Raw genomic sequence first — 15098 nt, forward strand, 5'->3', positions numbered from 1 at the left:
AAAAAAAAAAAACTAGTGACCATAAAATGGAATTGCAAAATTAGGAATTTAAACTTAATACTGTTTATTAGATTTGATAATCCTTTGTTTACCTTTACATTTCAATAAATAACTAATTGAAAGATATTATGAATAATGTGCATTTAATTATATTCCATCTTTTATATTCCCGGTAAAGTAAACAAATGAGAGATAAAATTACAGTCGAGGAATTGCCCCCTCAATTTTTATAAATTAAAAAACTAATTATATGTAAACACTTACATTTTGATATTTCCCATTAAGTTGTCCTTATTTATTAAATTAGTTTTTTTTTTCTTTCAAAGGGAACAGAGGTTTTTTGTTCCCTCCATCCCAGCCGAGGACTCAGATGATATTCATTTCGTTAAATTAAATACTTGTATTTTATCTATAAAAAAAATACCCTTACGTTCTTACATTTCTTATATTTTTAAAAGTATCATAATAATTTTAAATCTTTTTTTAAAAAATTTTAAAAAATCTTTAAACTTCAGATTAATACTTTATTTTTAAAATAAAAATTTCAAATTTTATAAATACCTTTAAACTTTTTTTTTTTAAATATCAAAAAGAAAAAAAAAAAACAAACAAAAAATAGTTTGTTGTCAAAAATTGACGGTAAATATATATATATATTTTATTAACTTTTTTAACATTTTGATTTATGCTATTAAGATGATGTTAAAAACTTCAAAAAAAAAATAAAAAAAAAAATAAAAAAAAATAATAATAAATATATATATATCTAGTAATATCCTTTAATTTTTTTAAAAAAACTAAGTTTGATGTATTTTTTTTATAAAGGATAAGGGTGTTAATAATAGTTTTAAAATTTTATGAGCTCTTTTAAACCGATACTAATTGTAAGATATTTTTAAACTTTTTTAAAAATTTGAATGAAATTTTGTAAAGTTTTAAGGTTCTCAAACATTATTGAAAGTTTAATGGTATTTTTGAAACAAAATACTCACCATTTCTATCCAAAATAAACATGAAGGACATTTTAAAACCTTTTTGAAGTTTATATTATTGAAACATTTTGTAAATCTTTTTGAAGTCTTATATTATTGAAACTTTTTTGAAAGTTTAAAGGCATTTTAAAGACAAATTAGAAAGTTGGTGTATTTTTATTAATTTGACCTATTTCATTCTCAACGTGGAGATCCTAGAACTTCTGGACTAATTTGCTTATAAAAATATCAAAAACTTTGTATTTTTTTGGGTTAAAAAATATCTTTAAATTTTTAGAAATTTTAATAATACTTAAAATTTCAAAAAAATACTTTTGATATTTTGTTTAAAATATATCTTTACATCTTAAAAATTATTTTATTTGTACTAAATGCTAGAATATTAATATTCTTAAAATTAAAAAAAAAAAAAGTAAATAATTTTTATTGTAAAAATCCTAAAAATTAATAAAAAGTGAAGATAGATAATAAAAAAATAAAAAGTGAAGATAGTTTCTTTTATAATTGATGGTAATAATTTTTTAATAAATGTTAAGCCTGTTAAGACTATTTTTTAAAGTTCTGAGTATTTTTTTCAAAAAGTTGGAAAGAGATTCAAAATAATTTTGAAACATGTTTTTTTCAAAACAAACTAGATCTTATAAAACCGTAAAGATATGTTTGAATTATTTTTAAAGCTTAAACCTACTTTGAAAGCTTTTAGGTATTCTCTAAACAAAGTTATAAAAGTAATAAAAATTCTAATAAAATAGACACTATAGATGAATTACAGTTAATTTTGTACGTTTCTTTTATGATTAGTATGTTTTAAGCAAAGTTTACTTGACATCTTATTAAAAATTGAATTAAATTTAGAACAAAATTGAACATAAGATAAAATTTGCAATACATGCACAACGTTAGAGATAAATTTAATAAAAACTATTTTAAAAGAGAAAATGGATACAAATTAATTTTCCTTCACCTATTTACCTCAATATTTAACATATTTTGTTTAGAATCCGGGTGCAATTTTTATTTTCCTGCTGTTGAATAATAGGCTGCGGCAACAATTTAAAGCATCAAGAGTAGACGATGTTTATATAAATTCAAGGATAAAGATTCCAGATTAAACAATACTCAAAAGTGTTGAACAAAATATTAATAGCATAAAGATTAAGCTACGTATGATCTCAAATTTTAAAAATAAAATAACTCACACAAGTTTATAATCCTGAACTCGTGTATTTGATCTGCTAAACCATGGATTTATTCTTTGTTGATAACATTAAATTTTTTAATATATAAATGCTAAGGAATGACTACTGGTGGAATCTCTCAATTAATTAACAAACTATAGTTGGAGTTTACTAAAAATTTCAAACCAAAGTTGGAAATTAAGAAGAGAAAAGAAAGAAGATTTGGATAATAGACGACAAACCTATCCTATTCAACGAATTTACATTCTATTAACAACAGAGAGAATATGACAATGAGTCATTTAATTATCTGATATCGAACTGGACAGACAGATAAATGAACGTAAAACTACTGGAAAAGCGACTAACCTCGAATAGAAACTCGGGCAAATCGACTGTGATCATACCATATGATGATACAATGGTTGAATGCTTTGTTCCACAACTTTAAGCAATTCTTGTCTCCGTCTGCAACTCTGGAAAAGAAGTAAAGATGACTTCCTAAACGACTTGTGCTTCTTCTGCTCTTACTGCTTCCAATATACTATCAACCCACCTGCATTTCAATCATCACGTTTGTAAATTCACATTTTGTCTATTTGATCTTATTGTAAAGCATGGAATCTCAATTATGAAAATAAATGCATCAACTAAAGATTTACTATTATTATTGTTATTCTTATTATTATATCCGTGAGTGCATGACTAATCTAATAGTACAATAGTCGACCCAACCAAATATGGTTGCTAAAAAAATTATAGGTGGGTGGTTACCAGGAACTAACTTCTAGATTGTAAGGTAGAATTATGGAAAAACTCACCCTTCAAGGCAAGGATTCTTCGGGTAGTAAACGTTTTTCAATCCTAATCTTTTCGCTACTGCTGCAGTTGTTTCCCCAATACAGGCAAGTGAATTTTCCCACTCCTTTGGCTCTGAAATAAGATTGATCCATGCGCTGTTGCAACAGATTTGTGATCCATGAAGATGGAATGAACTAATTAATATTACAAATTCTCTTGCCCTCGGGAAAGAACAAATTTTAATCAGAAAGAAACTGGTGCTTACCGAACTGCAGAAGGTGAAGCCACTGCGACAACAGGCAACAGAAGTGCTTGCTCGAGAATGGATTGATCGACATAATCAACGGGTGCCTGAAAGATACCAGGAATAATTATAATGCCTACGAAGATAATTGCGTTTGAAACATATATTCTTTTCATAGTCATCATTCAGGTTACTGAGAGTACAGGAACGAACAAGGTGTTACGATTTAAGACTCCCACGGGTTTGGAAATGTGTACTACAGAATTGATAAAAATTCAAGTATAGTCCAACGAACCTCTTCAACGAGGGTCTAAATTTGGTTCGGTCTAAATTTGAAGCATACAAGATATTTATCAAGAACTTATGATCAAGTAGATGAATACGCTTCTAAAAATCAGTGTGGCATGTTTTTAAATTTGTGGTGTACAAGATAACTTTACCGTAGTGTATGTATTAAGCCTCGTGACCTCAAATCCACGATTTGCAAGACCCTCCTCTGAAGATTGCAAAAGGGGACACCAAGGTTATATTTCTCAAAGCCATTATTTTGCTTTCAGTTAGAACAGACAGAACAATACTAAAGCAGCATACTAATGCTACAATGAGACGAACAAGTACTAAAACTTCAATTTTCCTTTTTAAAGTAACAGATAAAAGAACTCGTTCAAGTCGGCCACTTCATACTTGCAAACAGATCACTTGACATTAGAATTTCAAGTCACAACTACAGTTCGCATAAATTAAGTGTACAAAAGAAAACATAAATGTTGAATAAAACTGAGGCTTGCCAGTTCAGTTTTCCAACTGTTAGTAAAGGATAAACAAAATTTGGAGCAATGGGGAGGAATGTATATCTTGTAAATAATAATGGCTTGTTATCATTAATAATGACTAAGCTAAACTACAATAGCAATTGATTTTAAAATTTTCACCAGGGATTCAAAATTGATTTAAGATTTCCAACCAAGGTTCAAATTACTCATAGCCCTACTATACGTTAGTCGAATATGCATATACTATACATACACGAAGAGAAATCAGGCTGCATTGAAATATGAGCTATAGCTAGAATAAATGATTTTAGCAATACAAGCCCACATCTATCTAGTTTCAAGCACACTATCTCGCACACATTATAAGTACTTCTATAAATAACTTCCTCTTCCTTGGATTTCTTCAGACCAAAAGCTACTTATGAAGTGATTAGAATAGAACACAGAGACTTGGCAGTTATCCACACTACCAATTTTGCGTGAATTTAAGGTATAGAGATGTCCGAACTCATTTGTAGGGAATGCTATTATAAATTTTTCATCTGATTAGAAGTATTTTGAAAATTTCAGTTGTGGAAATTAGGTTTACTGGTCTAGGTAAAATTGGACTTATTACAATACTTCCAGTCAAAATAAAATTCCTTATAGTTATGGCATGAGGAAACAAGAGTAACTATTTTAATAAACAAATAAATAAAAGAAACATCATTGTTACCACATTATCTAATGGAAACTAGCCTCAGAGTGTAGAAGAAAAAGAGTACATTGCCTACCGATATCGTTGCTTGCTTTAGTGGAAGCAGGATACAAGACACTGCACTTCGTATTCCCTAATTTTGGAAGCTCGTAAGCCAAGACCTTGCCTATTGCTGAAAGATATAATAGATGAAAATAAAATTCAAATTTTAATATTTGTAGGACAACGATGTATTTCTGTAGAAGGATTCTAATCCAAATCAAATGCAGATGCCTACACACGTAATAGTGAAATTACAGTCTCCACCCAAAAAAATAGTGAAATTACAAATACCTGCCAAATTGTGATTGTTGAAGAACAATCATAACAGAGACATAATTGAAGATGAAATACTACTAGAACAAGTACCATCTAAATCATTTGACATATTTTTTCACGTTGTGTTTTAAAGTTCTGATGTTCCAAACAACAACAGTTTTTTTCAAGGTCTTATCATCATCTGATTTGAATTAAGACAGTCTGTAAATGATATAGGCAAAAGACTAATAACATCATGCAAACAAATACTATCTGCAAATAATGAATATCATGTGTCAGGCATGAGACATGACCTGACATGTGTCTTACCTTTTGAAGGTGCAAACGCCACATCAAGTTGTTGTTTTGACGATTGCAACACTTCCTCAAAAATGTTAGCTGTACCAGCTCCCACAACACCTATTCTGACTTTTGGCATTCCAGCGGCCCTAAGGACAAAATAATGCGAAGGTATCACTTAAGGATGACCTAAAGCAGCTCTAATGGAAAAATAAGATGTGAAAGTATCGACCAATCTTTAGTTGGTACACATGTCATTCGTAAACATAGAGCACCGTGGATCATGATTATATAGAAGCAACAATGCAAAATACAATTCAACAGAAAGAAACAGATGACCAGTAAAATAAAATTCAGAAACATGTTTTAACTCACTTGACCAACAACGCATTCCAAATTGAATGAAAAGTTCATGTACCATGCAGGCATACAGGTTGAAAATAAAGGCCTTAACAATGCACTCAATGGTGTAAAATAATTTAACTTATCTGATGGTACTAGTATAATAATTCATATTATCAAATGGTAATATGGTGTTGCCATGGGCTGGATCATCTGTAACTTGAAATAAACTGTCCATAACTAAGCAAATTCTAAAGAGCTAGATCAACTGGTATGACGAGTATGAATTTCTCGTCCTAACACCTCTACCAAAAAAAACAAGTTTCACAATTGCCAGTATATGACATAGGAAAATTTTTCAAAACATATTTTAAAAACCTCGAGAAACTTCAAAGCTTGCAAAGATCTAGGAATATTAACCACCTGTCAATAAGAAAAATTGACATTTGACACTGTGACATACAAGACTGGTGAGAGTCTAGTGAGTTAGTTCTAACCCTTACTTCCATGCCTCTAGGAACACCAAGCCAGCTTCAGGGGATGTTATAACAATCCAGTCAAACACAGAATCTGTTAATGAAGAACAGAAGAAGATTGTAAAGGCTTGTGCCATTTTCTAGTCTTCAAAATATCCTGTGCTACATTGAAATTACTAATAAATACTACTGTTAAATAAATGCCAGCAGAAACACTCCTGCAAGATTATGTGGGTGCGTGCTTGAGAAGGAGAGAACCGATTCCTTTCAACAAGAATAGTGAGATCTTTGAAGGAGTACGAGAAGAGAGACCCAATCTTGAAGGACTTACCACTAAGTACAGACTGTAGCCTATTCAAGTCAGGTCCTTGTCTGTGTTGAATGAGGGGAAGCTCCAAACAGTTTATTCCATGTTTTGCCTGTCATCAACATCAGGAATTTCAATATGCTCCAGTTTATTGATTTCACATAGAGATTGAATTGTACCATTCTCATGCACGCAAAAACATCAAGGCCCACCACTTTTGCTTTCCCATTATTTTAACTTCACGAAAAGTCTATAATACAATAGGCCAATGAAATCAATGATACAAAAGGGAAATGAGGAGAGAAGCCGTAAAATGCAGGGTATAACATCAGCAACTCTACTTTAAGCAACAATGCGTCCATGTCAGAAATACTTATTCATGAGTGGATGTCTGAATGATAATGAACAAAAGCTCAAGATAAATCATCACGGCTATTCTACATCCTAAACACTGCTTATTCTTGATTAACACAAAAGATCAGTTCTCTGGCTGAAAAACTATGTGAGTCTTAGCAATTAACAGGATTCCATTCAAATATTCCACCTATTAAAGCACGAACACCATGCAAGTACAATGTGCATATTGGAAAAGAGAACNAAATATTCCACCTATTAAAGCACGAACACCATGCAAGTACAACGTGCATATTGGAAAAGAGCACCAATATTTTTAATATAAATGCTTCCTAAGATTGCTATTGCAGAGCAGCTATTACGAATAAGCTATTATATCAAAAAAGGAATCGAGATTAACAAGTAGTTTACAACCGTGCGCAGCTCTGGAATGGTTCAATACAGTCCTGAGACTCCGAGTGTACCTAAGAACTGAAATATAACTCATATTGTGGCTATTTACGAGATCAGCCTATTTGCTTTTAGAGGCGTCATTTTCTCACGACTGGTGATAGAAGATATTTTACTTTCTGGAAAATCAAAACTACATTGGTGCTTAAAAACCATTACAGTTTCAATGTACGCAATGTCAAGAATCGTCCACTAAAGTATGCGTCTGTTGTCTCCTAAAAGCAATATTCCAGCAAGAGTAAAAGTAGCAGTCAGTCTCAAAATGATCAACCATTTCGGAAAGATCTCCACGATCGGTAAAGAACTTGAGAAGGCAAAAATGAATCAAAACACTCAAACAACCAGCATTCATTTAAACATTTACACAAACGCATAAACTTACTAATCGCACCACCACATTAATTCAATAGACGAACACAATGCCTCAGTAGAACGAAAATCTAACTCGCGAACAAGAACAAAACAAAAATAAACTCGAGCAATCAACGAGAATAAAACAAATCAACAATCCGAACAAAACAACCTCAGATTACAAAATCAAGAAATTACCAGAGCACTAACGAGCTTCCCATTCTTGCCGCGCTCTCTAGTAACAACAACTTTCGGCGGCAAAATCGACGAAGACGTAATCGAAACAGAAGAAATTGAAGTAGAGGAACAAGAAGGGAGCGTTCTAGGAGGAAGTAAGATTGGGCGAGAGAGTTGCAGACTAGGAGAAGGAAGAAGAAGAACTGAAGGCGAATGAGAGAGCAAAGAGAGAGAAACTGGAGCCATGGGGAAACGTGTTGATCGGAGATGAAAGACTGAGGATGGGCAGGCCAGATGTTAACATAATAAGACCCATGACCCAACTAATTAATTAATTAATTAATCCATTCAATGACACGTGTCAATTCTCCATTGGTTCTTAGTTTCTCTTCCATCATAATGCGCTGGGGAGGACCACACCCAATTTTCTGCCGAATTCGAGATTATTACCCTTTTAAAAAAGAATAATAAATAAATAGAGAATATTATTATTAATGTACGAAATGAAAATTACGAAAAAGGGTCGGTCACTTTTTGATTTGCGTCCCAATTGCCCGGCCAAACCTTGGGTTGTTGTGCGTCCCGTAATTGGAACACATGCCAGCTCAGAATCTTCCCGCCCTGCCCGGCGGCGACTCTCTTTACACTACATCCGTAATGATTAAACGGTTAATATTTTAATTATTTCACCAGAGCAGTTAAAATAATTTCTTGGAAAAAAAAGTAGTATTTTATCCCAAAAAAAAAATATATATATATATATCCAAACTTTTAAAAGTTCAATATTAAAAAAAAAAAATCAATAATATCATATTAATAGATGAAAGTTCTTTATTATTGTTTTTTNAAAAAAAAAAAAAAAAAAAAAAATCCAAACTTTTAAAAGTTCAATATTAAAAAAAAAAAAAATCAATAATATCATATTAATATATGAAAGTTCTTTATTATTGTTTTCTGACTCAATAATCCCTTGCCCCCAACAAATTTGGTATCACAGCTTTACCATTATTTTTCTCTTTTCGTCTCTCCTTTTCTTCTGTTGTGGGTTCTAATACATCAATGAAACGTGTGTTCCACAAAGTCCCATAGCTCTTGCAATCTGAGCAAGGTCTTTATCTCGATGATTCACCACTCATATTTCTCACCATTAAAAATTGGCAACAGAGGTGCAAAGGAAAAAAAAAAAAAACCAACTACTTCTATTTTTGTTTTGCAAAGAAAAAAAAATTATTCTAGTGCAGCTCTGATACCAAATTTGTTGGAAAGAATATTGAAAGCAAACTAAAAAAATCTCAAAATCACCTCAAATTTAAAAAAAAATTAAAATTAAAATTAAAAAGAATTTTTTGAATTTTTTTATTTATAAAAGTTAAAGTTACTAACGTAACTTTAAAATTTTATAGTTATTTCTGAACATAATACACCATGAAGAAATTTTAAGGTTATTTTCTAAACATAGTACAACATGAAGAAGTTTTAAGGTTATTTTATAAACATAGTACCAACACCAAGATTTAATTTAGTTTGCATTGAATTGATGCAGTTTACCTTTCAAGATTTGAAATTTTATTTTAAATAATTGTTTTTATTACGACGATGACAAAAGTGGTAATGGCACCTAATGTCCTGACGACATACTCATATTACTACTCCTCACTTTTTAATAATGAAAATCATTTCCGGAGACTGATCAAGCCTTTTTCAATATGCTATGTTTTGTTTTATTTACTATGAAGTTTCTATAATTGAGCCACCAAAAAAGGAAAAGAAATATGGATTTTATTGGTAACTTTTAATTCTTTTAAGTTTTTCTTGATTTTATTGGTAACTTTTAATTCTTTTAAGTTTTTCTTAGTCATCCTAGGATTAATATCATTTTCATTTAGATGTGGCAATTGGTCTTTTACTCGAGCGTCACCTAGATTTATTTTTCAAATTTGAGGGACTAAAATGTTATTTAAAAAAAACAATTAAAAGGATGGGTTATTTATGATTACATTAAGCTAAGTGTTATGGAAACCCCACAAAAATTATCATTTGTAGTCGAAAACAAGATTATTTCTAATCCCTTTTATAATTCAAGTAATAATGTGTTAAAATTAAGCTGAAGTATTCTAGAGAATTCCATTTATTTTGAATTATTGTGTATATTTTATTTGCAAGCAATAAAGGTTGTGTCACGTTTCAATCTTATGCCAAACTCCATTATTGTAAAGTATTTTATACAAAAAATGCTCTCTCAACTTAGTATCATTATTATTATTATGAATACTTGAAAAAGTAGAAAGAAAAAAAAAACGATGCTTGAAAACATTCCAATTTTGGACATACGAGGATTGCATTAGTGACCCGAACAACTCGAATAAAGTTCACAAACTAACCCCTTATGTTCAAATTGAATTGGGTTAACATCAAATATCAAACATTCACAAAACACAAAATACTACATTGCTAACATCAGTTTCAAACATCAAATAATCTTAATCTACTCGAAATTTCAGTTTTCAAAAAATTAAAAAACAAATAATAAAAATAATAACGACCAAACCCTTTATGGTTTGATCAAAATCACCTAAATTAGTCAAGTTCTCAAGCCATTTAAATATCTAGAACGCTAGGTAATTCAAATGTCTAGTCTAAAAATAACACTTTTCTTTTCATTTTCCCCCTAATAAAAAAGAAAGATCTAAGACAAAAAGGAAAAACAAAACATCATTAATAGATCCATATAGTAACATTAAAAGAATCAAACACTTGATCATACAAGAATAACATATAAAAATCAACTCAAAGAAACTACAAACAAATAGGCATTTGAAAACCATTTGATAATCATTCCCAAATCTTGCAGGCGCCAATAGCCATATCCTTTTAGAACACACTTCAAAAGTACTCCCAAAACAAAGCAAAAGAACAGGATAAGGAGACAAGGACATAACAACAATCGGAATCTTATCTATGTGATAATGTCTGAATAGCAAGCGCAGAACAATCTTAGCTAAAGCTACAAGCCCATAACATTATATTTTCTAACAAACATTTTTAAGTACCTTATTAGTTCTAGCAGTCTCAAACGAATAGTTAGTAGATCATATTCTACATAACCCGGTCCATCAAAATTCGGTTTCGCTCCATGGTGGAGGGATTTATAGAAAACCTCGCGAACAAAGTTGAACATTCGGAAATGTAGCAACTTTGCCCATTATAGATAGTGAAATCCTACAGAGAAACGTTGAAGATTTACCGACCCCAGGCTTCAAACCGGACAATTGCCTTTATTAGAACAAAGGATTGTTTCCTCTACCTTCCAATCAGCTCACTTGCTGTTGATGGGTGCCGTACATAGGGTAAGCTCCATATGATGCTGCAGCATACATGGTTGGTGGATCATAAGGTAACGGCATTGCGTATCCATATCCCCCATACATCTGCATCTGCCCTCCATAGTAGGCGGCTCCACTCCACTGGTTACTATAATCAGCTCGGTGCTGTCAAATGAAAAGCACTTGTTTAGATAATTGATTATTGAGATAGAAATCTAAAATGCTGGCCCACCAATATTTCGAGTACTTTGAAGCAACTAAATACAGACACTGTGAGATCCCACGTCAGTTGGAGAGGGAACGAAACATTTCTTATAAGGGTGTGGAAACCTCAATCTAGCATATGTGTTTTAAAACCTTGAGGAGAAGCCCGAAAGGGAAAGCCCAAAGAGGACAAAATTCGTTAGTGGTGGATTTGAGCTGTTACAAATGGTATCAGAGTAAGACATCGAGCGGTGTGCCAGTGAGAACGCTCCCACATTAGTTGGAGAGGGGAACGAAACATTTCTTATAAGGGTGTGAAAACCTCTCCCTAGCAGACGCGCTTTAAAGCCTTGAAGGGAAGCTCGAAAAGGAAAGTTTCCAAATCTTGAAAAAAAGTACTTTTGTGTCTCAAACGATTTCACGCACACACGCACACGAAAACTACCTGCTTATTCGCAGGACTGCGCCCCCAAGAAAGACGTACTGTTTGCTTGCCAATTTCAGTTCCATTTAATTTCTGCAATGCCTCTTCAGCATTCTTTCTGCACAGCAGAATTGAAGGATGGTTGAGTAATTCAAATAGACAGAAACTAGAAAAGCTACTCTTTGAATATGGTCAAATGACTCATAGCCATGAGGTTTTACCTGTTTGCAAACTGAATAAATCCACAACCTTTTCCAATTGGTATCTTAACAGATACAATGTCACCATGCTGAGAAAATAGTTGCCTAAGATCGTCGTCCGTAACATTCGGATCAAGCCCTCCAATGAAAATCTTTACACATATTCCCCAAAACCAAGACAAACAGAAATAGAATAGGAAGAGCAAAGAGAAAATTAGCAAGGGTAATGACGTTTGACATTATGAAGACAACATGAAGTAACCCAACTCACAGTTGTGTTTGTAGAATCTCCATCAGACTGGTGTCCATGGGTGAATGAGCCATTTGATCCATATCCTAATACCAAGACAATATAAAATTATAGCTGAAGTATGAGCAGCTTAATTTGCCAAGGGTTAGTCCTGGTTTCCTTATAAAATTACACAGAAACCTCAACATACATGCGACGTTTCGATGCTCTTTTAAGGACATTGATGAAATATTGACTCAAAACTATGGAAATGAATGCAAATAAGTATTGTGAACCTTGAGAAGAATATTGATGCTGATATCCAGAGGACTTTTTGGGCGTTGCTGCACCAATGCGCATAGGCCTGCTTGAGCAATATACGCCGTTCATGTCAGTCATGGCCTGAGACCTCTCGTTATCATCACCAAACCTCACAAAACCATAACCTTTTGAACAACCAGTATTTGGATCATAGACAACTTTTGCTGCTTTGACAGATGAATATTTACTCGCAAAAGTTTCTTGTAGTATACTATCGGTAACATCTGCTGCTAAATCTCCGACAAAAATAGAAAGATCAGAACCCTTTTCTGAACGCTTGTCACCCGTGCTAGATGTTGCCCAGTTTAACCGGAAAGTAAGCTCGGTATTAGGCATCAAAACTGTAGAATAATTATGCAGAACTTTCTCTGCTGTTGTATGAGATAAAAATTCTACAAATCCATAGCCTTCAGATATACCAGTTTGCTTATTACGAATGACTTTAATGGAAGAAACCTGTATATCATAGTAATGTAAAGCATGGGACATACGAAATATGCTTAAAGCGGAGATAATAAAGACTGTCAAGAAAAAGAACAAAAGACAACAAACAAGTACTCTCCTAGAGGCTTCCTTTTGATAGATTCTCTTCTCAAAAATGAAACAAATGAACACACAAGGAATATGCACAATATAAAAGACGCAAGAGACACAAGCGAACAAGGACCACAATACAACAACTTGGTCGGAACCGTATCGTACTTTATTGAAGAATAACATATCAAAATACTACCATTTACAAATCATTAATAAATATCCGTGGAACGAGCATAACAACCGATACATTGTTCGTTCAAATCACAAAATCAAAATGAAATATAAAAGAGCTAAATCAGATAATTTCATCTTTCAATTCAATGAAATTAGTAAAATGTTATTGCTTAATGAACGTAACAATTGAAAAAACATTACATATATAGTACAAAAGATCATTTTAGGAACGCAAATAAGACAAACAGGTGCATTGACTAAACAAATTTGGCCCCAAGTGATGATAAATGCTCTAGAATTAAATGAACCATCTAATCCAATCATAATAAACAGAACAGATCCAAGTAAAGAGTTCACAATTTTCTCCAAGCAGTCTCACGTAACAAAAATGGTAAGCCTGTTCTATAAAAACAATGAATTCCAGACATAATAATTGAAAAATACAAAAAATTAAGAAAAGGGTCAGTTGTTTCATCAAAATTTTCCTTATCTATATTGAGTAATTTAGATGAACAAGTGACAGATAACAAAATTAGGCAAACAAATCTAGAACATGTAGATAATATTAAACAACTAATTATATAAACCGTCATAACATTAAAATAATGAATAAATAATTCAGATATCGAAATAATAAAATCGAAAACCTCGCCGGTGGAAGCGAAACAGCTATGGAGGTAATTCTCGTCCATCCAATGCTGCAAATCGCCGACCCAAATAGTCTTGTTCTCGCTGGTGGATTCCTGGTGCGGCGGCTGCTGGTGCTGCTGGCCGTTAACCTGATGCGGCGGTCGACCATAAGGAATACGGTGCGGTGAAGATAAAGGCATGTAATGCTGCGGCGGCATCATCGGATCATGCATTATCATCGGCGCCGCTTGATACTGCATCGCCATCCACCACTGCGGTGGCGGCTGCGGATGCGGTTGCGGTTGTTTGTGCGGTTGCTGATTCTGCTCCGTATGATGTGCAGACTGCTGCTGCGACTGCGAATCAGGGCCGTTGGATGGCATCTTCTCGCACTCTCTCTAACCGCTCAAAATTAAACAGCGCAAACAAAATTTCACAAGAAGAAGAAGAATGAGTAGAAAGATGAACGAAAACAAGGATAGTGAATCAAAGTTAGTGAAAGAAGAAATCCATGGCGATTGATAACCGCAAGCTGAAGGCGGAGGAGATAAACCAGAGAGGAGAAAGGCTCAATTAGGGTGGAACAGCCGAAAACAAATGCACATCAATGAACGACTGATTCATGGCTAGATTTGTAGACGCGGTGGCTCCTCAAACCCTTAGATTAAACCCTTTAAATCAATCTCAGCCGTTGATTTTTATTATTATTTTATATAACGTGCTGTCGTTAAGTTCACTTCCCTCTTTATCCGCCGTCAACTGCCTTCAAGTTTTGGGTGTTTCATTCTGCCCTATCCGAATCCATTTTACCTCCTTTCTTACCTCGGTAATTTTGAGTAGTTAAAAGGTATATATTTAACAGTTTACTGATTTACCTATAGTTCTTGCCGTGTAAATTGTGTATTACCATTAAAATTTTAAGTTATTTTTTTAAAAAAATATTTACCATACAATTATATATTTATTCATTATCCAATAACTTTAAAATAAAATTTTATATTTATTTCTATAATTTTTCAATTATAAATAAAATTTTGAATAAATAAATTAAATAGTTAAAACAACCAAGCCCAACATTTTACTATTGGTTAAAAAAAAAATTACTATCTAAATAATTAACTTTATTACAAAAATAAATTTTTTTATGACAATTTAGATTCTCTGTGCCTCCAATTGGTTCGTATGATAGACGGTTCGATGTTTTATGTTCGTTTTATTACTAGTGATCAATTATGAAATTTTTGTCTCTATTTGAATATCTTCAAACTAACGTATATGTCAAAATAAACCAACAGAAACAGATAAAGATCACGGTGT

The 15098-nt window shown here is 32.5% G+C and overlaps 2 protein-coding genes across 4 annotated transcripts; both read right to left on the reverse strand.

The window, feature by feature from the left end:
- Window positions 1–2337: 2337 nt before the first annotated feature.
- LOC111798445 (uroporphyrinogen-III synthase, chloroplastic) lies at window positions 2338–8020 on the reverse strand. Of its 2 annotated transcripts, XM_023681594.1 has the most exons (10): window positions 7761–7850; window positions 6587–6657; window positions 6432–6519; window positions 6128–6194; window positions 5313–5431; window positions 4762–4857; window positions 3656–3711; window positions 3237–3322; window positions 2992–3126; window positions 2338–2726 (listed from the first exon to the last, which is right to left on the reverse strand). In XM_023681594.1, the coding sequence occupies exons 2-10, from the start codon at window positions 6593–6595 to the stop codon at window positions 2672–2674; spliced, it is 711 nt and encodes a 236-aa protein (XP_023537362.1). In that variant the 5' UTR covers window positions 6596–6657; window positions 7761–7850; the 3' UTR covers window positions 2338–2671. The 2 variants fall into 2 exon arrangements, with proteins under 2 accessions (XP_023537362.1, XP_023537361.1); XM_023681593.1 differs by lacking the exon at window positions 6587–6657 and having other exon boundaries at window positions 7761–8020.
- Window positions 8021–10674: 2654 nt separating this feature from the next.
- On the reverse strand, window positions 10675–14391 carry LOC111798607 (polyadenylate-binding protein RBP47-like). Of its 2 annotated transcripts, XM_023681856.1 has the most exons (7): window positions 13799–14391; window positions 12416–12896; window positions 12162–12226; window positions 11912–12042; window positions 11712–11808; window positions 11044–11227; window positions 10675–10958 (listed from the first exon to the last, which is right to left on the reverse strand). In XM_023681856.1, exons 1-6 carry the CDS (start codon window positions 14162–14164, stop codon window positions 11051–11053), a joined length of 1317 nt encoding a protein of 438 aa, XP_023537624.1. In that variant the 5' UTR covers window positions 14165–14391; the 3' UTR covers window positions 10675–10958; window positions 11044–11050. The 2 variants fall into 2 exon arrangements, with proteins under 2 accessions (XP_023537624.1, XP_023537623.1); XM_023681855.1 differs by having other exon boundaries at window positions 10675–11227.
- Window positions 14392–15098: the final 707 nt, after the last annotated feature.

The sequence above is a fragment of the Cucurbita pepo genome, chromosome LG07 (assembly GCF_002806865.2).
Source record: "Cucurbita pepo subsp. pepo cultivar mu-cu-16 chromosome LG07, ASM280686v2, whole genome shotgun sequence".
Classification (NCBI taxonomy): Eukaryota; Viridiplantae; Streptophyta; class Magnoliopsida; order Cucurbitales; family Cucurbitaceae; genus Cucurbita; species Cucurbita pepo.

Excerpts from the sequence above, each read along its gene's own strand:
- LOC111798445 (XM_023681593.1), bottom strand. The coding sequence starts at position 7,985 with ATGGCTCCAGTTTCTCTCTCTTTGCTCTCTCATTCGCCTTCAGTTCTT. Across the intron at positions 5,432-6,127 it reads GTGTTCCTAGAGGCATGGAA|GGCCGCTGGAATGCCAAAAG; the intron begins GTAAGGGTTAGA and ends TTTTGTCCTTAG. Across the intron at positions 2,727-2,991 it reads AAGAATCCTTGCCTTGAAGG|GTGGGTTGATAGTATATTGG; the intron begins GTGAGTTTTTCC and ends ATTGAAATGCAG.
- LOC111798607 (XM_023681856.1), bottom strand. The coding sequence starts at position 14,164 with ATGCCATCCAACGGCCCTGATTCGCAGTCGCAGCAGCAGTCTGCACAT. Across the intron at positions 12,227-12,415 it reads GCATCAATATTCTTCTCAAG|GATATGGATCAAATGGCTCA; the intron begins GTTCACAATACT and ends TCTTGGTATTAG. Across the intron at positions 11,228-11,711 it reads GCAGTCCTGCGAATAAGCAG|CACCGAGCTGATTATAGTAA; the intron begins GTAGTTTTCGTG and ends TTCATTTGACAG.